This window comes from Psittacula echo (genome assembly GCF_963264785.1).
Source record: "Psittacula echo genome assembly, chromosome: 2".
Classification (NCBI taxonomy): domain Eukaryota; kingdom Metazoa; phylum Chordata; class Aves; order Psittaciformes; family Psittacidae; genus Psittacula; species Psittacula echo.
In genome coordinates this window covers 5,691,180-5,716,764 of record NC_137737.1, presented here as the reverse complement: position 1 = coordinate 5,716,764, position 25,585 = coordinate 5,691,180, and the positions used below count along the sequence as shown (strand labels likewise).

At 43.4% G+C, this 25,585-nt stretch overlaps 1 protein-coding gene across 8 annotated transcripts in view; it reads left to right on the top strand.

Moving 5' to 3' along the window:
• Nucleotides 1–25,585, top strand: part of FYCO1 (FYVE and coiled-coil domain autophagy adaptor 1) — a 61,127-nt gene that overhangs the window by 16,789 nt on the left and 18,753 nt on the right. For 4 of the 8 annotated variants that reach the window (XM_080610030.1, XM_080610031.1, XM_080610033.1 and 1 more), the window contains exons 8-18: nt 337–2,967; nt 4,897–4,989; nt 6,174–6,292; nt 7,569–7,736; nt 8,153–8,302; nt 9,721–9,926; nt 10,278–10,416; nt 16,631–16,726; nt 18,596–18,806; nt 20,547–20,656; nt 21,408–25,052. In XM_080610030.1, the coding sequence (XP_080466156.1) occupies nt 337–2,967; nt 4,897–4,989; nt 6,174–6,292; nt 7,569–7,736; nt 8,153–8,302; nt 9,721–9,926; nt 10,278–10,416; nt 16,631–16,726; nt 18,596–18,806; nt 20,547–20,656; nt 21,408–21,483 (3,999 nt within the window). In that variant the 3' untranslated portion in view covers nt 21,484–25,052. Of the gene's footprint in view, nt 1–336; nt 2,968–4,896; nt 4,990–6,173; nt 6,293–7,568; nt 7,737–8,152; nt 8,303–9,720; nt 9,927–10,277; nt 10,417–16,630; nt 16,727–18,595; nt 18,807–20,546; nt 20,657–21,407; nt 25,053–25,080; nt 25,109–25,585 lie in introns of those variants that run through there. The other 4 variants (XR_013956191.1, XR_013956192.1, XM_080610035.1 and 1 more) reach the window with 3 other exon arrangements.

Genomic DNA, 25,585 nt, shown 5'->3' with positions numbered 1-25,585 from the left:
TGTCCAGTGGCTGATTCAACTGAACACGTAGTCCTTGTATCTGCCTGCAGATAGAATCATAAAATCATCGAATGATCTAGGTCGTAAAAGACCTTTAAGAGCATCAAGTCTAACCATTACCCCACAAACACCACTAAACCTTAGGGCCTCATGTACATGCTTTTTCATTTATCTTTTGTGAAAACAAGCCCCATTTCCTGGGAGTTGATATCTTGTAGTGCTGCAAGTGCAACATACAACATCACTGTGCATTAGAAACCTGAATTTGCTCTCATCTGAGCACACCATTTAAATGCATTCTGAAACTTTCTGCTTTTTCCCCTTTTGTTCGTTTAGGCCCAGGAGTTCCCCTCCAGCCCTGATGCAAATAACTCACTAAATGTTGAACACCTTGAGGGCTTTGAAGAGATGCGTGTAGAACTTGACCAGGCTGAGTTGAGGCAGAGGGAACTTCAAGATCGTATTCACCAGCTAGAAATGGAAAACCAGGAGCTCCAGGCAGCTGTCAGCCTTCAGAAAGAACAAGTACAGGTAGAAAAGGAGAAGAGCAGTAACTACAATGAGGAGAACTCCCGGCTGACAAAGATGATCACAGACTTACAGAAGCAGTGTGAGGTGTCACACTCCACTCAGAGCACTGTTCATGACCTGCAGAAGTGCCTGCAGTCACTGGAGCTGAATGCAGTGGAGCAGCAGAAGGAATATTCAACAAAACTGGAGCAGCTCATGGCCAGCAAGGAAGACTGTGCCTCAAAACTTCAGGTGTTGAATCAGGAGCTGGAGGCCTCTAAGGCTTTGGTTGCTATGAAGGATCATTGCATCGATGAGCTCAAAGCCAAGCTGAGTTCCACAGAACAGAAGAACCTCAACCTGCTTGCAAAAGTTGATGCTGCCTTGGAGGAAAAGGGACAACAAGCCACAGCCCACTGTGATTCTGCCCTGCAGGTACAGGCACTGTTAGAGAAGCTTCAGGAATCGGAAAAGGAAAAGGCAGACATGCAAAGACTCAATAATGAACAAGCATCTCAGGTGAAAGCAGCGAGGGAGGAGCTGCAGCTGAAAGAAGAGGCACAGAAGGAGCTGGAATCTAGATACAGTCTCCTCGCTGCTGACTCCAAAGAAGAGAGTGAAAAGCTGCTTGGGAGGCTGGAATCCATGGCAGAGGAAATGGAAGCGCTTCAGAAAGCCCTGACCCTGAAAGAAAAGGAAGTGGCTGAGCTCCAGACCCAGGTAATGGGGTCGCTGGCTCAGGTGGGGTCACTGGAAAAAAATCTTGAGGAAGCAAGGAAAGAAAAAGAGAAACTTGAGGAGGAATATGGTAGGAAGGAAGGAGCACTGAAACAGGAAGCCCGGTCACAAGCAGAGCAACTTGAACTGCAGGAGGGTCGCTTAGCAAAGGTGAGTCAGACTGTGTGTAGCCTTGAGGAGCAAAACCAGAATCTCTTGTCTGAGAAGGAGCATCTCAGCCAGAAAGTCAAGGAGCTGGAGGAGCAGATGAAGCAGCAAAACTCTGCAGTGAGTGAAATGGGTGAGGAGGGCAGGAAGCTGAAAGCAGAGAATGTGGATTTGCAGCAGTACAAGAAGAAGATGGAAGGGAAGCTGAAAAATTTGGAAGCTTCTAAAGCCTCCCTGGAAGCCGAGGTAGCCAGGCTGAGAGCCTCTGAGAAACAGCTTCAGAGTGAGATAGATGATGCCCTGGTGTCAGTTGATGAAAAAGAGAAGAAGCTCCGGAATGAGAACAAACAGCTGGATGAAGACTTGCAGAACGCCAGGAGGCAAAGCCAAATCCTGGAGGAGAGATTAGAGGCTCTGCACTCAGACTATGAAGATCTAAAGCAAAGAGAAGAGACCACCAAGGAGTCTTACGCCTCACTTGAAGGACAGCTGAAGAGTGCCAAACAGCATAGTTTACAAATGGAAAAAAGCTTAGGCACTTTGAAGGAAAGTAAGGAATGTCTCCAAACACAGCTCTTGGAGAAGGAGCTAAAACTGCAGGACTTGGAGAGCCAGTGTGAGCAGCTAAGAGCAGAAGCTGAAGGACATAGGAAGAAGGCAGAGGCTCTTGAGGCAGAAAAGCTCAGTGTTGAAAACACATGCCTTCATCAGACAAAGCTGATTGAATCCCTCACGTCAGAAAAGGAATCTGTGGAAGAACACCAACTACAGCAGGCAGCTTCTCTGGAGAAGGAAGCGAAAGAGCTGACCTCCAGACTGGCCATGAGTGAAGAGCAGTTGGAGGTCAGCCATGGTGAAGTGTCTAGGCTGCAAGCAGAGGTCCTCGACCTGCGAGTCAAGCTTCAGCAGACCGCTGATGAGAGAGAGCAGATGAGAGGTGAGCTGGCAGTCACAGAGGCTTCCTTGGGTGAGCAGAAAACGCTTGTCCAGCAGCTTAAAGAGCAGAGTGAGTCACTCAACAGAAACCATGTGCAAGAACTGGTGCAATGTAAAGAAAGAGAAGAAGTGCTGAAGAAAGAGCAGAGGACAGCAGCCCACCAAAAAGCGCAGCTAGAAAATGATTTGCTGAGCATGAAGGAAGAGCTATCCAAGGTTAAGCAGTGCCTGGAAGTTGCTAGAATGGAAAATGACGAAAACAAAGATCTCCTGCACAGGACCAACACAGATATGGCTGAACTTGGTATTCAGATTTGTGCCTTGACCTCTGAAAAGGTGGATGCAGAAGAGCAGTTAGCCCAGGCTACACAAAGGCTCAAAGAACTGGAAGAACAGGCAGCCAAGCAACAGGAGAAGCTGCAGCTTGACATCTCTAATCTCAAACAGGAGAACAAGAGCCTTCAAGAGAAATTAGAGGAGGCTCAAGTATGTGCCTCAGCTGTCCCAAGTCTGCAATTGCAGCTGGAGACAGCAGCGAAACAGGCACAGAGTTTCCAAGAGACCAGCCAAGAAGAGCTGTCTGCAATAAAATTTCAAATGAGCACAGAGATTCTAAATTGTCAGACAAAATTCAAGGTAAATGAATGTGATGATTACAGCTGAGGGAGCTGTGCAGGATTTCCCCTACTCTACCATCCGCTGCAGCAATAACTGCATGAAACCCTGAGGTTTGTGATCGTCAGGCTCTGGGACTAGCACACAACTAGTCTTAACCTGGGAGTCTTAAAATGCCTCTACACTTATGACCTAGGATTATTTGAGGTAAAGTCACAGAATCATTAGGGTTGAAGTGACCTCTGGAGATCATCTGGTCCAACCTAAGTGAGGCCAAGGCAGGGCCACCCAGAGCAGGTCACACAGGAACATGTCCAGGCGGGTCTGAATGTCTCCAGAGAGGGAGACTCCACAACCCCTTGTGCAGCCTGTTCAGTGCTCTGACACCCTCAGTGTAAAGAAGTTCTTCCTCATGTTGAGGTGGGACTTGTTGTGTGTCAGTTTATGGCCATTGCTCCTTGTCCTGATGCTGGGCACCACTGGAAGGAGTCTGCACCATCCTCCTGGCACTCTTCTAGTATTTTTGAGATGTGTAATGTGGCCATCCGAGCACAGTGAAGAGCCCGTGTAATATAGAAAAGCCCGCCAGTAATGGAGAGGGATTTGGCACTTTAGATGGTGTATTCTGGAACTATTCCCTCTGGTCACAGCTGTGATTCCTTTCTCTTTTGGTAGGAACATTGCAAGACCTGTTCCTCACACCCACAATGCTACTTCTCCTTAAAACTGATTTTGACGAAAGCAAACTTAAACTGAGACCAGATACTTCTGCAGTTAATTCCCTCATGTAGTTTTGTGTTCAGCTGTTCAAAGTTGGAGCAGGGAAGATCAGAGTTTTGCTTCCAGAAAACACAAGTCAGGCCTGTGTATGTGAAACAGCACACCTAAAGGCTGAAGGTTTTATTGTGTTTGTGCTGCCATGCTGAGATCATGGCTAAGAATGGCAGTCGATCAGAGGCGTATACCACTGGTGGTATCCAGAAATCCCACAAGTTTGAGAAAACAGCACACATTCACCTATGTTTCATTTCCATAAAGGCTTCATAGACCTTGGTATGATTTGGGTTATCTCCCCCTTTTGAGCCAAAGCATTTTGAAAGTTGGGCCTTCTTTTTGTTGAGAGCTGTAATAGGAACAGTAAGCCACAGCTAGTCTGCCACAACAGAGGGGAATTTCTTTGCATCCAGGAGTTGTGTTTCTCCTTAGCTGTCTGTGCCAAGGCTGACAGTGGTGCTGTGTTTATCCCATACGTGGCAGTAGGAGCACTCTTGATTTAAAACTAGGAATCTTGTAGAGGTTCCCAGTGGTTACTGCTTCTTGTGCCAAAGTGCTTCAGCTGAGAACATCACATCTCAGGAGGGCACATCTAAACAGGAGGCCAGTGTCCACAGAGCAACAAGTGAAGGGGAAGGTGGAGGAACATGAAATAGGCCTTTGAAACACCTCTGGTACCCAGCCACAGAGGAGGAGATGGCTGCCTGGAGACAGCTGGTCAGAGGGAGACAACTGCTCTGTGGCATCCGCGGCAGATACAAAAGGAGGAATTTATCTGTCTGGGGCTATATTAGCAGGAGCACAGGCAGGAGCCTGAGGGCAGTGATTATCCCTCTTTACTCAGTACTCGTAAGGCCACATCTGGAATACTGTTTTGCCCCTTCGAAACCATCAGTAACCTGCAGTTTGATCACCAGAAAGCCCTCAGGATAGTCGGTGCTGGAGCACTTGCTCTGTGCAGGGAGGCTGAGGAATGGGGCTTGTTCAGCCTGGAGAAGACACAGCTTCAGGGGGACCAAAGAGCAGCCCCCAGCACCTTCAGAGAGTTACTAAGAAGAAAGAGCTGGGCTTTTTACAGGAGTGCAGAGAGGGGGGAACAAAAGACAACACACAAATGGGAAAGAGCAGGGGTAGCTGCTAGAGGAATGCTAACTCCTGGCTCCATCTCTCTGCTAGGCTGTCAGTGAAGAGTGTCGGAAACTAAGAGAGCAACTAGAGGAGCAGAAGCGACAGCAGCGTGCTGCAGAGGAAGAGATTACAGAGTTACAAGTAGGTGCTTGATCTGATTAAAAGACAGAGGTGTTTGTGTCAGCAGGCATTAGTGTTCTCTCTGAGAAAGCAGCAGCATTTCTGGTGACTGGATGTAAGGCTGGGAATGTCCCTGAATAAATACAGGTGCTGCAGACAAAATACTTGGCAGCTGAAGGTTAGCCTCTGAAACAAAGATTACAAAAAGCAGAACAGTACTTAGGATTTGTCCTGCAGTGAAAGCTAGTTAGGATTTCAGTAAAACCTGGCTGTGTGTACACTTCTAAATGGGGGTGCAGGTTTAAAAGGTGTCTGTCTTAGGCCCTGCTTGCCCACTGCACACGGCCATTGTGGATCCAACTGTTTGCAGGCTGCAAAGCACACAGAATCAGAGAATTAATCTGGTTGAGAAATAATCCAGCTGGGAAGAAAACATGGTTTTTGTAATGCATTTATCGAACAGTTAAGTTAGAAGGGGTGTAAGGACCCCAGAAATAAGACAGTTATTGAACCTGGCCCTGCCTTCTAGCAGAAATATGTACACCTTTAGATGCAGCTAGGTATGCTCCCTGAGGACTCCAGGTTTGGCAGGCTCCTCTGGAGGGGCTAGCTGTGAAAGAAGTTTTTGTTTCCATTATACTTCATGTGCCATATAGCTTTCATAATCCTAGAATAACAGAATGGTTTGGGTTGTAAGGGACCTTAAGATCATCCAGTTCCAACCCCATCCCATGGCAGAGACACCTTCCACTAGACCAGGTTGCTCCAAGCCCCATCCAGCCTGGCCTTGAGCACTGCCAGGGATGGAGCATTTACCACTTCTTTGGGCAATAAACATTTCCCAAATATATTGTTTGTTCTTTTGAAAATTTTAGGTGGTGAAAAACCTTACGGGGCATATTCTTTTGCCATTATCTTTAAGAGATTTTCCTTGATAAGGAGACAAAAGCTCAACTGATACGGACTAATAAGAATTAGAGACTTAATACTGTCTCGCTTTAGAGGCCATCCCTTATTCAGTGTGACAGGAGTAATCAATCACTAGTACACAACCAATTAGCATCTGCTTATACAAGAATATCTTAATTGGTGGTTTGGCTTGAACAGATTCTGTTAAAGCATTGTTTAGGTGTCTTGGTAATTGTCCTATACTTGGTAAAGTGGTGTTTTTCTGTGCAAGGAAATACAGTCATTTATTTCACTAGGCTGCAAACACAAGTTTGTCTAGAAAGCTGGATGAAGCAAGAGAGCTGCTGTCTGAATCAGAATCTGCTCGGCTGCAGAAAGAAGAGGAGGTGACATCTCTGAGAGAACTCTTGGAAAGGTGGGAGTTTGAGTTCTTTATACCACTAGTTGTAAGCCAAGTAAGGGGCCAGTAACCCCAAAGCATCTTGAAAATGGCTGTGGGTTATGAAGTGGCTTATGCCATAGGGTTTATATAGGGCAAATAGTGCCCGAGCACTGATGGAAAACATCAGGTTGACACTTCAGATGAGAAATCTGTACAGCACACATAAATGCAAGGTTTGGGTTTTATTGTATTGTTAATTTAGCTGATGACATAAATTCATTGTATGACTTCCTTTATGACACTGAAAGACATTTTACAACCTCTTTTTACCTTCTAGCATAGTAACAAAACTAAAGCATTGATATTGGCTCTTTGTTTTTCATAAGGAATGGAAAATTTGTGCTTTTTAACAGGTTTTTTTTTTCTTTCCTCTTCTTAATATTTCAGAGAATCAGTAAGAATTATTTGAATGGGACCACATCCTGCATGTCTTTGTCATGTTTCTTGTCAGTTTAAAGTATCTAACATGGGTCTGTAATGTGAGCCTGTGTGGTGTGGATTAACTGGCAGTCCAGAATAGATCTTCATGGGGCATGGGCTCACACAGAGTTTCGGTTAACCAACTTTGTGCATTTTTGTGCTGATATCATCTGTCTTTGTGGGAAGGCTGATGATTCTTGATCTGTACTGAAGGTTGTCAGTGCAAAATCTAACTCGTCAAACTATTTGAATACAGTTGAATTGGCTGAGTGAGTTCAGAGCAGCTCAGCCGTTTGGGTTGTGTTGCTGTAGCATCTTCGATCCATTGCTGGGACTCACAGGACTGAAACTGCCATATAGTTAACTCAAAACTTACATTCTTGGAAGCTTCCTGGGAAAGCTTCTTTCCACTGACTGTGCAGAGAACTGAGTTGTCTTAGCCTTTAGTTTTTGAATTACATCAGTGTTAGAAGACCATAGTGAGAAACTGGTTTGCTTCTCTTTTGTAAACATGAAGCTCAGTTTGCAGCTGCTGCTGATCTTAGCTTCCAAGAACACCTGTTTTACTCCCTGTGTGGTAGCCATCATAAGCTTTGCTATAAGCAGGGCATCCAAGAAATTGCTGGTTGCTGAGGGGGTGTTCACTACATAACAGATCTGTGTGCACTTTCAGTGATGTAGAAAAGTGGAGAGATTCTGACTAACTGTAGAAACTATGCACAGTGAGAAACTACCTGTTTATGAGGGTGGAGGACCCCTGTCTTCCATGGGGAAGACTTGAATGCACATGAGCTAAAAATTATTCTTAATTGCCTTTGTATTTGATCAGGATGCAAAAAGAAGCTGAAGAAGCGAAAGAGAAGGTCCTGGATTACAGTGAGAAGCTCAGCAAGGTGGCAGCAGACAAAGACAGAAGCGACCAGAAGTTATTTGCTGAACTGGATGATCTGACAAGAACAAAACAGTTCCTTGAAGAACGTTTGATAGAACTTATCAGGTTGGCATTAAAATAAAGAGCAAGAAGCAATGAAAATCCTAGCTTAGGATGTTAAGGGTGGTTCAGTCTCTTATTCCTGAGTGGAAGATACAGGTAATGGCCAAGTTCATCAGCAGCTGAAACTCTGCATTTCCATAATGCAGTCAAAAATATAACACCCACTATTATTTCCTCCTTAATTTGCTGTCTGTTTTGCAAAAATACGTAGTTCTCTCCATGACATATATTTTTCTCTCCTCCTCCCTAAGAGCTTCGGTAGGTTTCTGGTCTATCTGTTTCTGAAAGCTCCTCAGAAGTTTCAGCAAAGCAAATTTTCCTGTGAAGCTTTCGCCAGCGTTCAACTTGAGGTTGGTTAACAGTAAACCAGCAGTAATCATTTCTGTGTGTTTTTCTCTCTTGTAACTGTGTGTCTGCAGAGATAAGGATGCTCTGTGGCAAAAATCAGATGCTCTGGAGTTTCAGCAGAAGCTTAGTGCAGAGCAAAGGTGGCAGGGGGACACAGAGGTTAACCACTGCCTGGACTGCCAGAAAGAGTTCTCATGGATGGTGCGCCGACACCACTGCAGGTCTGTTGAATTCCACTACACTGCTCAAAAGCAAAATCGAGTTTAAATGTTTATATGGATAAAGTGCTTCTTTAACGTTCACAGTTCATTGGTCAAAATCATGAATGCAAGTCATTGTAGAGGCTGAAAGAACACACAAGCTCACAAGGGGAAAAGAGACATTAACGTCTCTTGACATGTATTAAGGCAAAGATCTGGGTGCAACTTAGTTTCTCATTTTGGGAAACAAAGATAATCACTATATAGTGTGTTTCTGGGTTTTAATGTATTTATTATGCACTGCTCTGTGCATGCTGTGAACAATATTTACTAAAATGATTTTGCTATTGTGATAGAAGTATTTCAGAACAAAAGCAACATGCTGTGCAATTACAAATTTGGTTCCTTACACTAGGTATGTTCAGGGATATTTACTGATTGCAGAGTAACCTCTAAAAAAACCTTAACATGAAATTACTTCCTATGCAGTTAGCCTGCTTGGAGTTAACTAATGACTAGATCTAGATTTATTCAAATGTATTTAAGTGGATACATTTCAGGGTCTTAGTCATGTTTGTTTTGTCTCTTTACTGTTCTTTATCCTTGCTTCATCCTCTAAGGTAAGTAGTACTAGGACCGTTTCAATTGCATATGAATGTAGGGAACATTCAGTGAGGATTAATGAATAGTGAAGTCATTTCCAGTACCAACTTCCAGATTACTCATTTCTGCTAAAATCTGCGAAACCTGCTTGTGTTTTCGCCTACTAATGATTTATTTAAGAAACCAAAACCACCAAGACTTCATGAAGAGCAGTCATCCCTGATGGGTGCTTTTCTTTGGGAAAATCTTAACACGTTCATTAAGAAGTAGCTGTTAGGTTTAGTACTGAGAGGCTGCAGAGTTGAGAGAACGGGAGGGGTGGATGTACATATATGTGTCCAATGCTGGTTTTTCTTCCCTGTCTGAAGGGGAAAGGGGTGGTTGTTAATAGAGACATCTAGATGTGTTCTTATAGTCCTTACAATCAAATAGAGTTTGGCTCTGAGTATGAGATTTGGCCTGTGTAATATTGTTAGGTATATTTCCTTCCTTAATATATATAATATTTATTTGTATTGCACACTGGTGAGTATTTATTTGGCTTATGTTTTTATATTTAAATGTGTATGTAATTGGGTTTTTAGTATTTTTTAGGGGTTTTTCTGTTTTCCCTATTTATTAAGGCAGTAAAGTATGAATCTGTCCTGTGTTTGTCAAGAAAACTTGCTTCATATCTGGAAGCAGCACAGTCTGTATTGAGTTCTGCCATGGGTACAGCATTTGGGCTTTTGCAAAGAACAAGACCATTGTGACACAGCCCCAAGCTCTTGTCACATAGATGCGTTCCACCTGGATGTGGTACTTTTCTAATGCCTTTTGTTTTGACTTGTTTCTAGAATGTGCGGTCGCATTTTCTGCTACTACTGCTGCAACAACTACATGGTGACAAAGCCTGGTGGAAAGAAGGAGCGTTGCTGCAGAGCTTGCTTTAATAAGCCTAGAGTCATTGTGGACAGTACAGATGACTCTGGATCCAGTGCCAACCAGGAAGGATCACCAGCTTCACTGGAATCACCTGTTTCACCATCCGAGAGGGCTTTTGGTTAGTTTATTTTTTGCATGCTCTGGGGAAATAAGCAGAGTTCTTAGACATCCTCCATGAAACCACATGGCCACCTCCTGCACGAAGGACCTACATGTTCATGGAGTGTTTTCAGGGTGGGACTCGTCCAATTACTGAATTTGATGAGTCTTGACAGATATTTGCATGTATATTAAATGAGTGTCAATCAGCCTGAGGTTTTTGGTTGGTTCCAATAGTGACCTAATGCTTCTGTAAAGGTAGAGGAATGGCTCAGGCTTCCCCTGTAAGGGTTTTGCTTGTTTGTTTTCCAGACAACCAGCTAATATTGTCTTACGTTTCTTTTCGTATCTTTGAATGGCACCATTTCAGGTGAAGCCTCTAAACCACTAGATGATGCAGCATTTGATATAATCACTGATGAGGAGCTGTGCCAAGTACAGGAATCGGACTCTCTCCACAGTGAAAGTCAGATGGAGCAAGATTCTCTGGATCAAAGTGTGACAGATCTGTGAGTAAACACTGCTTCGTGGAGAGGGGACTCTTCTGGGTTTTATTTGGGGTACTGGTTTTTGGGTTACTTTTCAGTTCACTGGGGATAGCCAACCTCTGCATACAGAGAAGACACTTCTCTTCCCAGCCACGTGTTCAGTAGACCAACACAAACTGATTTTGGCCTGTTTGCACATCAGCATCAAATCTAGTAAATCCAGACAGGTCCGTCTGCTTCACCATAGCACAGAGGAGTAGTCCCAGTTCAGTGCTGTCATCAGGCCAGCTGTCACTATTAAAATTAGCTTGCCGGCCACACTGGATCACATTCACACTTAACTTACAATAGGAGCAAAGGAATACTCTTTGTCAGACTCACCATTACTTAATCAAGCCAACAAGGAGGTAGGGAAAAGATAAGGAAAGATGTGCTCTTTTTATGACAGGCTTTACTGAACTGAATGTGAACTAGCTGGCCTGTGTCTGTAGGATTCTTTACTGCTTTAGAGATAACTACTTACAAAAAAGCAAAAGTAACAGGAACTGCATAGCTAAATCTGGCACAAGTTTATTCTTTTTTTCTCAAATGAGAACAAATGCAGGTTTCAGTCATGTGTTTTACATCTAGTTTGCATAAATGAGCAAGGAAGAGGACCTAAGGCCATCTGAATATCGAAGTACTTGGTTTGCAAAATGTGTTGTGGCATTAGAGTTTAATATATATCCATATTTAGACAAAATACTGTTCAAACACTTCCAAATATTTTCTGTTGTGTAATAAGTTTCTGTTCTGTAATATAAAGTCTTTCAAAAACTCCTATATATTTGAGAATCAAAATAAAAAGAGGGCATTTTCACCTCAGTTCTGGGCTTGTTCTGCTTCTGAGCAGAAAAAAAAGCATGATAAATGACAATGCTAAGCTGAAAATAGCCTCAGAGTAACCAGCCTGCTGCTGAGGAAGCAGACTTTGACTCTTTCGCCCTCAGCAGACCAGTTTCCAGCACAAAGCACAGCATTTTGCAGTTTGGGTAGAAGGCAGACTGTACAGACTGGTTTAGTTGGGGAAAAAACCCCAGCTCCTCAAAATTCTTCACTTTTGTTGTTGGTAAATAAGTTGTATGTATCCTGCCCATTTTGTGTACTGTGACAGTATGTGTTCCTCATGCAGTAGGCAGACATGAGCAAACTGAGCTTCACGGTGCTCTTTTGAAGTGAATCTGGCCCTTGTTTTGCCAAGGGACAATTTGTGTGTTGGGGGTTTTGTTTCTTTTAAGAAGAAAACCAAGTGTGATGTACTTTGAATTCATGCTGTCTGTAGAGGGGATATCAAGTGAGTTAGATCCAGAGACTACAACCAGGACTAAAGAAATAAGTGTGTGTCACCATTTGTTTCAACTTGTCCCACAAAATATTGAAGCTGGAAGGAAGGACTGCCACTAGTGATGGAATACTACTCTTGAAGGGCGCTCGTGCAACATCCTACTTGACTGTTAAACTGTTAGAAGCTGTCTGTCTCCCCTTGTTCACAACTTAGAGGTAGGAAAGCCAAGAAATAGTGTTTTAACATCTGTTGCTCTTGGTTCATCAGTTTTACAAGCAGGAGAGTGCTTGAGACACTCTGAACACTGGAGAGGAGAATGGCTTGGATGGAGAATTACACTGTGGGTGACTTGAGCATCTCAGTGTGGCTGAGATTTTCACACTCACCTTATTCTGGGTGTGAGTCCTTGCTGGCCTGGAAATGCAAGTTGGTGCTCAAAGCAGTGAATGATCTTAAAGGAGATTTTCCTTTCTACTTGTGCCCCTTTTGGTGTCTACTATACTGCGCTTTCCTAAAGGCTAGGATTAAAGAGTAATCACTTCATACTTTCAGGTCTGTTATGTATGTTTGAAGCAACCTAATTGAAATCTGATTGTGGGAAGCTGAGATAAGTTGTGCAGTTGCAGCACATCCTGCCTCTTCAGGGCTCAGGGGTTCTCTTTTGAAGTGTTGTATTTTGAAGCTCTCTTATTTCTAAAGCATTCATATTTGCAGATTGTGTTCTAAAACACAGGTCAGGAGGATAGTGTATAACACTGGATCAAAGCCCCCAGGGTAAACCAGTGTTCCCATTTTCACATATTGTAGAAATCCCATTAACGTTGCAATTAACGTTGCAGCAGCAGAATCAAGATCAAAGCAGAAGTGTGGAAAAAAAAACCCAAAAGATGCCACTACCCCTGGTATGGAAACAATTTCTTTGTTCACACCTTTTGTGTGTATTCACACCTTTTGCTGCTTTTGGTAGAAAGCACATCTCGGCCTGTCTGCACTGTGATTGCTTTGGTTTGGATTCTTGTTTTTTAGTGACTCATAACAATCTTTCCTGAGCTGATTATAACTCACATGGCTGGGCAGGGTGCCAGTGTCGCCAAAAAGGGGAACTGATTGTGGTCTGAAGCATTCTCTGGCCTGCACAGAACCAGCAAGGGAGAGAAATGGGGACAGGAGAACTTCTCACCACCCTCTGCTGATAAAAGCAGCCTTATTGTAGCAGCTTTACTTGCCACACAAGCACAGCACATTCCTTCCTAGTTTTGTTTTTAAGGATGTTGCGCTATTTCAGTATGGGAGAAACAAGTGAAATTGGGTAGTAAGGAAAGAATTGCCTAAACAGCTGTTTTCGATATGGGCGTCATGGTGCCAATAAAGATAAACTGAGCTTCAGTCATCTGGTAGGAAGGACTGAGTATGGGGAGAAAAAGAACATCCAGAGTGAACATGGCTATTGCAGGAATGGTTTGAAACAGATTAAACCTGGTATTTGAAAGCTGTGATGCAAAGGATTTTCAGCCTTTGGGCCAGACCCAGCCTTCCTTTCATCATAGGCAGTCCACAGCCGCATAAAGCTCTCCTCAGCTCCTCTCCAGCATCCCTTCTTTCTTTCACCTATTCCAGTCTTCACCCCTCTTCTGCCACTCTCTACAGGAGCTTTTGCATACTTTCTGCCCCAGTCTGCACGGCCCATGTGCACCTTTTTGCCTTCCACTGAGAAATTAAAAGGCCAGAGGTGGAAAAGAAGAACTGCAGGAACAAGGAAGGAGAACAACTAAGGAACCCAGAGTTTCAAGGCAAGAGATCCAGGGTGCCAAGGAGATGCTAGGAAAAACAGACAAGAAAGATGTCATGGTGCAGAGTGTGTGGGAATTAGGGTGTGCGAGTTTACATCTAAGGACTGTTAGAGCATCTTGGTGTTAGAGCCCAAGTGTGTATGGTATCACTTGGTTTATGTACCCACTGTAAAACTGCCTAGAGAATCCGGCAACTATTTACAGCTTCTTTTCTTTTCTTTTCTTTGTAAATGCTGAGATAGGTAGCCTGCAGGAAAGAGGAGATACAATCCCACTAGTGAAGACATTGTGATCAGCTTTAAGTGTTTCCTGCTCTTCCTGATCAGAGCAGATCCTAAGGCAAAACTGGTCACTGAGTTACGTATATCTTATAATATATAAGACCATCCAGTGGAGGGACAGTGACCAACAGCAGATGCCTGAGGAAGAGCATAAGAACAGGACAAGCATGAAGTAATACCTCTTCAAAATGCTCCACCAGCCTCTGACAATACTTGTCTCAAGGAGTTGCTGAACCAGAGCTGTTCTCTTCTTGCTGTAGTGTCTTTCCCATGTGTCAGTTCTTCCTGCTTTTCAGACCCACTTCACTTTCAAAAGAAAAAGAAGAGAAACAGTCCAAACTGTTTTAATAGATACCAGAGGGTGAATATTCACAAGCTGGGGACCTGGCAAGCTGTAGGAACATCCTTAATGCTGCCACCTGGTGTGAAAAGCCAGGCAAGAATCCATTCTGTCAGGGGACAAGAGCTCCTCTTAAATCTTGAGTCTGTTTCTATTTTCCATATAGGCTACCAGACCTCAGCTTAGACCATTGGACTCAATGGGATATCATAAAGAGAAGGGGGATTTGCTTTGTGATTGTAACGCACTTCAGGTTAAGAGACAAAGTAAAAGACTTAGTGTTCCCTTAACCTATAGTGAGCAGGTCTGGTGAATTTATGGATTAGAGCCGGCAAGTGGCAAGCTAACAACCTAGGGTTGCAGCAGCAGGAATAAGGAAAATCACATTTTAGAGGAGAACATGGAAAATGTATTGGTCCTGGGATTTAATTTACGCTTCTGGGTCCCAAAAGAAAGGTGAAATAATGGATTAAATAAGGAACTCTAATGGCATTGCATAATAGATCCTGGAGTTAGACACTTCTGGGAAGCCTGTAGTCATGTAGTTTTCTTGGTCTGTATAAATTCCAGGCTGCAAAATGAAAGCTGTATACCTGTCGCGGTAAGAAGGGAGAGTTCTGTGCATCACAGCATGAAGTCTGCTGCTGTTTCTACTGTACAAACAAAATATATGCATAGGTTTACAAGCTATGGTTTAGTTTTCTAGGGGTTTTTATCAGAAGCAGTTTTCTTACATAGCTGTGTAAAGATAGTAAACAAACTGTTTGTATTGCTGTATTTGCATAGGTGTTGTATTAACCTTTAGGGATGAATATGTAGTATTTCATTCCTACATTTCAGTGGAAAGATTGTGTTTGCTTCTTGCTCGGGTTTGGGCACTTAGTGACAGGTTTGAGTCTTTCCTGCAGGTCACAGCTGTCTCCTTAGGATATTAATGGTCCTGATATGACTGTTAATATGACTGTTGACAGCCTGAGAACATTGGAGCTGTTCAGCCTGGAGAAGAGAAGCTGTGTGGAGACCTCAGAGCAGCTTCCAGTGTCTGAAGGGGGCTACAAGGATGCTGGAGAGGGACTCTTCATCAGGGACTGTAGCGATAGGACAAGGGGTGATGGGTTCAAACTGAAACAGGGGAAGTTCAGGTTAGATCTAAGGCAGAAGCTCTTCCCTGTGAGGGTGCTGAGGTGCTGGCACAGGGTGCCCAGAGAAGCTGTGGCTGCCCCATCCCTGGCAGTGTTCAAGGCCAGTTGGACACAGGGGCTTGGAGCCACCTGGTCTAGTGTAAGGTGTCCCTGCCATGGTGGGGGGTTGGAACTGGATGATCTTAAGGTCCTTTCTAACCTAAACCATTCCATGAATCTGTGGGCTGAAGGTGCTGTTACCTGGAGATGTTTTCTCCTGCTCTTCTACTCAGCAGTGCTGCTTGTAGAGCAAGGTCCCATAGGATTTAAAAGAAAATGCTGAACTGTGCATTGGTTTTGAGAATTGGTCTACAGAATGTGTGGCAGTTACGCCATTGTTACATGATTGATGGTTCAGAAGCACATATGCTACATATATGATACAAAATTTTATTAGATAGCACTGGTTTCTGGAAGGAACCGACCAGTTGGTTCCCTGTGTATAAGAAGCCTTGTTTTTTTTCTGGGAATAACAGCCTAATTGTCTCAGCTGATAAACCTGCTGAGGTGCAGAGAAGCAAAGTATCAGTTAGAGAAGCTCTTACATGGAAACTATCAGCATTTGTTTACTGACTCTCAAACTCATTCTGTCTGTGCCTCAGTCCTGTAATTCCTAGCCGGTGCTACTCCAGTGTTCACCCAGAGTATGCACCCTTTTGGAGGTAAGGAGTCCACTCCTTACCATCCATGGTAGGTTCTTCCATCTACTTCCTCTGCTCTCCTGGACGTGTCATGGTGGGGAGGAGGCATCCTGCTTTGTCCTCCTGTAACAGCTTGTTTGAGGTATTGGTGTTTGAATCACGCAGTATTTCTTCTACAAAAAGAAGATACATGGTAGTGATTCTACAGCAGTAAGATATGTCTGGGGCACCACTGTCAGGGTAAGGAACTGGATAATATGCCTGTAAAACAACTCACAGATTAAACCCAGGGCAAATGTCCTATCCCTGTGGAAGCTTTGTTTAAAGGGCAAGTCTTGCTTGTGCCTGCCCTCCATCAAGATTTCTGCCTTCCAGGGAATCTTTAAAACCTGGCAGCATCTCAGATTATCTTCAGACTGTAGAAGAGATGTTCTGGATGTATGTGCTCCTAGCTCATGGAAACAGGATCAGAACGGTGTTCCGTTTGTGCACAGTGGGTAACAGAATGGGGCTGCAGTTTTGCCCAGTTCTATCACTAGAATGCACAAAGTAAGGATTTTAGAACTGGGCATCATGACTGTCAGAATGTTTCTGTTTTAGGAAGGCATCAGCATGCAGATGGTATTTGACCACATATTACTCAGAGAATCATGTCTTTCCTCTTTCATCTTGTCCTAGAAACAGCACGTGCAATTCTTCAACCTTTGATGAGTCGGAAGAGTGGCAAGTTGCTCAAGATGCTGAGATATGCTTGTTGAAGTCAGGAGAAATCATGTAAGCAGAACAGTTTCATTACTACCAGCCTGAAAGAATAGACTGAGCTCAAATATCAGCCATGCGAGAATAAGTTGCAGACTCCTGGGAGAGCTGATCACAGTAGAATTTGGTCTGCGGAGGAGGAGCTCAGCTACACAGAGCAGCAGCAATGAGCGGGGTCCTCTCCCTTCAGCCCTGCAAAACTTCAGTGCAAGAGGGAGCAAAAAGGAAAGATTTGGGTCCACATCACATTAGAAAACCTTCCTTCCTGTTCTTATTGAAGGAGGTGCAATGAACAGGAAGGGGGCTTAGAGAGAAGGCCATATATTTCTTGTAGTCTCTGGAAGAAACTGCAAGGGCAAGTCAGGGAGTGCAGTGTGAGTTAGACCTTTGTCACGGGGAGGGAATTTGTGGCCTTTTAGAGCATGTATCTATTATTTATTGGTGGCCTCACGGAAACTGCCTTGCCTAGCATAGCATAATATGTTCAGCACAAAATGTTCAGCTGAACCTCTGTTCAACCTCTGAAGCATGTGCACACAATTCCCTGCTGTATCCTGCTCTGAAATTAACAGTTGCGTGCAGCAGTGATACAGCATGTCACTTGCACAGCCAAAAAGGGAATCTAACGTATGTAAATGCCTGGCACATGGAGAAACTCCCCTTTGCTCATGATCCCCTTAGGCCTAGCTTTGAAATTTTGCCTTAGTTATGAGGAAGGTTTTAAACTTTAGTCTGCAGGGAGGTAAATTAGTCCATGTTTCAACCTTGTTGCTGCTGTTCGCAGAGCCAGTAACTAAAATCATAGCTGGGCTGTAGGGCAAACCCAAGAGTATTAAAATCAAAGAACACCTGAGACACCCCAGTGGTTACTTCAGCCAAGAGGAAGTAGCAAAGTAGGCAAAACTTCATATGAAGTTTCCTCTGTTGCCAGAATACAATAGTTATCACAAAGAATGAGTTACGATCCCTAAGCACTGTGTAGCCACAGCTGGACACTGAACTCCTCCTTACTCTAGAACAGCAAATCATCATGGTGACTGTATAATATCCTATGGTAAATGTGCTGGGTTTTGATAACAAATCACAGTACTGTGGTTTGCTGTGAGCTCACTGCAGTTTGGAAACAGTTTAGTTGGCCTAAAGAGTGAGATGTTAGATTAGTTTTACTTAGGGTAATGTAGAGGAGATCCACAGCTCTTAGAAATTACAGGTCTCCCCTGAAGAAAGCAAGCAGTGTTCTCCTGTTTAAGGGCCTCACTGTTTGCAGTTTGAAATACATGTCAGAAGGAGGTAGGCTAATACAATGCTTCAGGACTTGGGATCATCTAGGTACTAAGAACTCCCTTTTTCCTTGTACTTTGAGTCAGCTTTTATGCAGCTTGCTTGGGTAAAGCAGCTGTAGCATTAGGTGCTTTGGAGGATCTAGACAGAGCTGCTGTTCACATTCCATCCCTCTGTCCCATATGTACTCCTGATCCTTATTTCCTGTATAAATAGTATCTGGAAAAGTGAGCAAATTAGATGACTATTTTTTGTTTCAATTTTTGTTTAAAAAGAACAGTAGAGGGCAGCAGACTTTTTTTGTTGTACTCTTTATGTTGTAACTCTATAAAGCTTTATTCAAGCACTACATTTTTCTAGTCAAGATGAACTAAATAAGTGAATAATATCCACATTTGCCAGAGTAGTGAAAGTGCTTGATATCAGTCATCTATTCTGTACCTCTTGCATTCATCCCAGGCTGAATTTTCCTGCATCTTGTGAACATGTCCCAAAGTTTCTGTGGAGTCTGCCTCAAATAGATGGGAAATAAAAGACAATGATTATTGTTTCTGAGTAATTAGACTGGGTCTCTTCAAGTAATTGTATTTTTCTCCTTCCCAGGGTCAGATTACCCCTTACAGTGGAAGAGATCTTAAATTTCGGGGAAAGCAACAGAGAGCTATTCATCAAATCCAGCACCTACAGTATCATTCCCATCACTGTTACAGAGATGGGGCTAACAATCAGCTGGATCTTTTCATCAGACCCTAAAAGTATATCCTTCAGCGTTGTCTACCAAGAGTCAGAAGACACACCACTGGAGCAGTGCAAAGTAAGGCCTTTGTTTCCTTATTACAAGAGGTTGTAGTACACTGCAGTCAGCCACCAGAGGAATCAGCAAGTATAGCTAGGAGGTGTCCACAAGAGTGCCAGTTGCTATTGCATTAAGGACTTGATTCTGCAGTTAAGCTACAGTTCTGCTGAAGGCAGAGCTACATCTTCGTGTTGCCTGGAAATGTGAAGTTGAAAAGTGCTATAGCTTCTATAGGTCACATCTAAAATTCACCTTGTCATTAATCAAAGATAAAAGTCCAAGTCTCCAAAATTCTTCATTTTTCCACTCCCCTCTATCTGCTTTTAAGCAGAGGCCACAAGGAGACTGATGAAGCGATGAGGCACATACTTAAGTGCCGTGATGATGTGCAGAATCGCTTTGCCAGTGCCCCAGGTACCAGTTTTTATATGTGCTGTCAGTATTTCCTGAGGATTATGGATTAAGTGAATTGATGTTATACAGCTAATTACAAAGTTTTAGTGACAACAGGGCAGCTGTTGGTTTAACCCGCTGTGGTGAGGGGGGACCACACTTGCAGCACTGTGTGCAGTTCTGGTGTCCTCAACATTAGAAGGACATGGAGCTGTTGGAGCAAGTCCAGAGGAGGCCACGAGGATGATCAGGGGCTGCAGCACCTCCCATATGGAGACAGGCTGGGAATATTGGGGCTGTTCAGCCTGGAGAAGAGAAGCTGCGTGGAGACCTCAGAGCAGCTTCCAGTGTCTGAAAGGGGCTACAAGGATGCTGGAGAGGGACTCTTCATCAGGGACTGTAGTGATAGGACAAGGGGTGATGGGTTCAGACTGAAACAGGGGAAGTTCAGGTTAGATCTAAGGCAGAAGCTCTTCCCTGTGAGGGTGCTGAGGCACTGGCACAGGGTGCCCAGAGAAGCTGTGGCTGCCCCATCCCTGGCAGTGTTCAAGGCCAGGTTGGACAGAGCCTTGGGCAGCATTGTCTAGTGTGAGGTGCCCCTGCCCATGGCAGGGGGGTTGGAACTGGATGATCTTAAGGTCCTTTCCAACCCAAACCATTCTATGATTCTATGAATTCTAAGGCTGTGATTTCTCTGGGGCAAGAAGACATTTATAGTGTGCGTTGATTCCTTCCATGGTTACTAACTCCATGTAAAATCTCTTTTTTCTTAATCTGAAAGCTAAATGAAGAGTGAATGTTGCTTTTTGATACATCTATTTGATATAACATTGGGTTTTGTAGGCTTGTCGTTGATCTGTGCCAGTTGCTGTTCTGACAACTGTCTCTGGTAGGGTTTTACAGCAAGATAGATGGTAAGACATGCTTTTGCTGTCAGCTTAGATAAACAATTCAGATTTGCTGAGAAAGCTTATTTTATAATGCTGGGAGTATAGAAGCAGTTATTACAAGACATACTTAGCTAAATCATGCTCTTGGATATATTTGTATAGATTTAATGGAGCACTGCTGATGTTAGTAAACTTGCTTAGATTAACATTAAAAAGATGCGGATTTGACTTTGTCTCTAAAGCAGAGATTTATAGCCATGGTTTAATGCTGTAGAGAAGTTATCGAACGAAAGCAGATGTCTCAATGTGAGATGTTAGTTTGGGTGAACTTTTAATGCTAATCAGTGAAAATAAGTAGTCTTGCAGGCACAGAAGGACTTTGAGAGCTTCAAGATGGCTCAAGTCTGAATATGAAGGCAAATGTCAATTTATAGGGCAAATGGCAAGTTTCATTTTGATTTGTATTGAATTCCAGGTTCTTATTCCTATGACCCGCTGCAACTCTCATAAGGAAACTATCAGGGGACAGGTGAAAGTCAGAAACTCTGGAATCTACACGCTGATATTTGACAACACATTCTCTAGGTAGGTCCTAGTTGGGTGGAAAAGGTGAAATAAGCTTGGTTTTACAGACTGTGGAACTGATCATGGTCATGAGGGGTACTCTGTCCATCATGGTCACAGTCTGAGAAAATCTCTTTGTGAGATCACTGCTGTAACTCAAAGCAAGGGCAGGCTGGATGTGAGGAAGAAACTCCTTACAATAAGAGTGGTAAAACCCTGGCACAGGTTGCCCAGAGAGGTGGTGCAAGTACCATCTCTGGAGGCATTTCAGGCCAGGCTGGATGTGGTTCTGGGCAACCTGATCTGGTTGAAGATGTCCCTGCTCATTGCGGGGGTTTGGACTGGATGAGCTTTGAAGGTCCCTTCCAACCCAAACCATTCTATGATCAGATGTACCAGTATTCTGCCATTCAGAAGTAAGTATGAGGAAATGATTCCAGCCTGCAGGAAGATCTTCAGCCTGAGTTTTGGTTCTTGTTCTTGTTTTGTTTTTAAACTTCCCCCCCACCAGAATTCCACCCTTCTGTCTCAACGTCTGGGAAGGTAAACAGAAGTAAGCAAGCCACTTGTGACTATTTCCAAGACAGTTAAGTCAGGATTATCATCTTACATTAACAACAGCCTTGACAGCCGTTGCACAGGCATACTTTTTATTAACAACAGTCAGTGTTTTGCCCGAGCATGAGCTGAAAGCCTGAATGGATTTTTAAGGCTTCCTGTCTAATTGCCTTCAGCTAATGTGATTATCTTTCTCTCTTTTTTCCCTTGACAGGTTTATCTCAAAGAGAGTGTTCTACCACTTGGCTGTCGAGCGACCTGTCATCTATGATGGAAGTGATCTTCCATAGCCTTGACTTATACTGTGTTATTTTAAATTAATTTTTTAAGAAATGATCTTATTTATGTACACAGAAGCATTATGATTACCACTGTGTTTGAAGACTTTGAAACTATGCAATAGTTATAATGCACTTAGAGAACGTGTATACACTAAAAATGGAAGCCTTTTTAGGAACACTAATGGTTCTGTACTGTGTACAGATTGCTGAAAAGCCATGTACTTCGATTTAACAGGTGGAGAATCAGTTTCAGTGGGGAGAAAAATAAGTATGGGGGAGTGTTAATGCAAAGTGAAATTTTAATTCCTTCCAAAGATCTCCTTCAAAAGGAAATTTAAAGAGGAAAAGAAAGTGTATTTTTGTTGACCTCTTCACTGAGGAGTAAGTATAACCACTTATGTTCTGCTCTGCTGCTCCTGCAGTCAGAACAGCAATTATACAATGCTTCAATCTTCACAGGCATATATAGTAATCCATCTGGAAGATTTTATCTTTTCCAGGTTTTATAAGCAGCAAACATAGGGGATTCTTACATTTCGGGATAAGATTTGGTCAGTCTTACCTGGCTTTTAAAAATGCTGTGGTACTGAATGCCAGTTACAAAACAACACAATGGGAAGCAGCAACTCCTTTCACTTTTTCTCACCAGCATCTGTAAGTTGGTCCACTGAAACCAGAGCTTATGGTGAGTACCAGCAGCAGAATCAGGAGTGTCATTTGTAGAATGAAGCACTGCTCACTGTGGTATTAGGAAAAGGAGCATTCCCTTTTCCTGCTTTAGCACCTTAGTCATCAGCATTCACAGGGAAGCACAGTTTCTGAGGAGGTCAGCATTATCTCTCTCTCTCTCTCTGGAACACATGGAACGTAGCGATAATGTCTGGATCAGCCTCAAAACATCCATCAAAACCCAAATGCGTATCCAGCCCCATGAGCTCTTCACCCAGTGTTGGTGTATTCTGTCCCTTCCTACCCCTTGCACTTGCCCTAGCCAGCTGCTAACTTTGTCTCGGATTTGGGGATAAAGCTGGCTCTCAATCCTGCCTTTTAGGGAAGGCTGGGTTCTCATTTATGCAACATTTCCATGCAAGCCATCTGCTGTCTACATAGAATTTCAACTTCTTGTCAAAATATCCAAAAGCAGGGTTTTTGCTCTTTAAAAATCCTGTCTTCTAATGGAAAGGCAAAACATTTGATGGGAGAAAGAAGAAAAGCTCTTTCTCCTGACCAGCCCTCCTCATCATTTTAGGTGTGTTTGATTTCTCATGATGTTGTTCTCCCAGGGAAGCCTCAGACATGGAAGGTTTTAGCACAGCATTTAGTAGAAGGCCAGCACAGCCTCCCAGGAACCCTGTAGACTCTTGGTGGCTGGTATACAAGGGGTCATGGTAGGAGACAGCAAATAAACCATGAGGGGAAAGAATAGCACAAGCTGAAGCAAATGATTTAGGGGAGGGGAAAGGGGCAAATCTTATAAATGCAAAAACAAGGGCAGGGATTTGGAGGGATCAGCTTGACTAGGAAAGGTAGCCAGGAGAGTCCAGCTGGTGTGTATGGGTTGCAGGTCTGATCCATCACCTATAAGGTATCTTCTACACCAAAAGACTGGTTGCTTAAAAGGTGGAGTTCACAGGATAAGTGTTGGAGATTCAGTGGTTGGACTTGATCATCTTAAAGGTCTTTTCCAACTGAGTTGATTCTGTGATTCTATTTACATAGTAGCAGCCAAGGTAGAGGGAAATTCTGATTATAGGAAAGGAAAGAATACTGCAGGTGAAGCTGAAGGTTGCTGATCATTCATTCCAGTTGTTAACAACGCATAAATCCAGTTATCTTGGAAAAGATAGTGAAAGGATGGCTCCTTTTCATGGAGCACCTAGATTTAGGTGTCTGGTTCATCCAGCTCATCAATAGCCTTCCCTTCAGATGCCTCTTCCCGGAACTGGTGGTGTGCTCCCAGCCTCTGCCAGGCACCAGTGGAAGGTGCAGACTGGTTTCCTACCCTCCTGAGGGCACAGGCTGCAATGCAGTTAAACCCTGACCTGGCTGTGTACATGGCAGTGAGATGGACAAGAGACTGAAGTGGGCAATAAACAGGCAATAACCAACACACGGATCAGTTGATGAATTATGGCATATTTCAGTGTTGAAGCTATGTTTTATATTTAATTAGACAAGAAAAGATTATTTATTGCTTAAAAATATGTACCATATGCTCTGCAGCTTCACTGAGCTGCTCCTGAAGTTTTCCTTTAAGCTTTCACGTGTGTTTTTTACAAGCATTTTGCTGTTGGTTTAGCTAGAATACTAATCTTACTAGGGTATCTTTCTTACAATGCCAAATGTAAGGTAAAGGGACACTGTCAAGTATCTTAGGCCAAAATAGGACATACATCTCTGCTCAAAAGTATTTGAAATGTCTCCATTCAAAGTTCTTTGACAGATTTGCCTCTTGATTTCCTCTCTGCATCCCAGTTCTTCACATTTTTCATCCTCTGACAAGTATTTTTAATTGTTTTAAGTATATTTTAAGTATTATTAAGTATTTTAAAGGTTATTAGTTCTTCAAGTAGTTGCCTCCATCTAGTAAGCCAGATGTTTCCCTGCAAGCCTTTCATGCAGTCAGTCCTGAGGCTGGCTGAAGCAGATGAGGAGGGGAATAAAAACACTGGATTGGTTTTAGTTAGCATTTGTGTCGTTATGGTACCTTTTCTTCAGGTTTTCCTGCCCCATGAGAGTAGTTTTATGGGCCTTTATTGCTCACTGAAAGAGGACCCTAAGAGAAGGAGCCAGAACCTGTACTTTAAAGATTAAAAGTTTGCTTTTAACCAAGGAGAGTATTTAAGAGGGAGAAAAGGTTCAAAAGAGTAAATACTCAGGCTGGTAATGTACCACAAAGTGGGCTGGAGTGCAACTGCTCCAAGTAACTGTTCAAGAACAGTAATCCCATCATGTCAGAAGAGGGAGCCTTTTCCACCTCAGAGGATGTGCAGAGCAAGTACTAAAGCCCTTTTAAAACTGATGATGAAACGAGTTGAAGGGGATGTCACACTCATGTGACAAAGAGGGTTTACGTTGTGGTCAGCAGAAGCAATTGGGGTTTTTCCTGGGTGCTGGAGCAATGGAGGGTAGTATTTGTTGTTATGCAGAGGTTTATGTGAAGGAAAGAATGCAGTTGCTTTAAGAAATGACAGTGTTCCTTTACTCAGCGTTACTCCATGTTGCTTTTTGACAAACCACAGAGATGTATTGCACCAGAGCGTACCGCGTTACAAGACAGCAAAGCTACAAAAGCCTGACTTTGCTCCTTACTGAAAATGGAAATTGCACTATAGTTTTAGTTGTGCTCAGTCACTGAGATTGTAACTTGTTCAGAAGCATCTTTTGGTCTTAACTGCCAAAGAATTGCAAACCCTTTTCACATCAAACTTCATGCTTCAGATAGGGGAAAGAGAGATTTACGTGTCCCAGCGTCTGTACAGTTACAGAGATGTAGACGGTTGTGTACTGGGATGTTTCTTGATCCTTTTTTCCTCCTTTTTTAACCTCAGGAATTAAATAAAACTCTCTATCGCTGAGCATGTGTGTCCCTTTTCTGTCTTGTAGGGAAAGCTCTGCCTGGAGGATCCATCAGGTGAGTGTATGATTCTGCTTCTGAGCAAGAAAGAATTTTCACAAGATAAGGAAAATAGGAACCAGTTTGTGGTGCTGGTGGAGAAGGGCCACATCTGTACAGCAAAACAGAGCAACAGCAGACCCTTAAATCAGTGCTGCGTGAGCTGGACCCCAAGCTAGAGGAAATAACCACTGTGTGTTGCTGGCTCAGAGCCACCAGCAAAGTTCTTCCCTGTGAGGGTGCTGAAGCGCTGGCACAGGGTGCCCAGAGAAGCTGTGGCTGCCCCATCCCTGGCAGTGTTCAAGACCAGGTTGGACACAGGGGCTTGGAGCAACCTGCTCTAGTGGAAAATGTTGCTGCCTGTGGCAGGGGATTGGAACTGGATGACCGTAACGTCCTTTCCAACCGAAACCAGTCTCTGATTCTATGATTTTATGGGGATTAGGAGTTAAAGTGAAGGGTCTCAGGGTGATGATGCAATGCTTGAGGCATAGA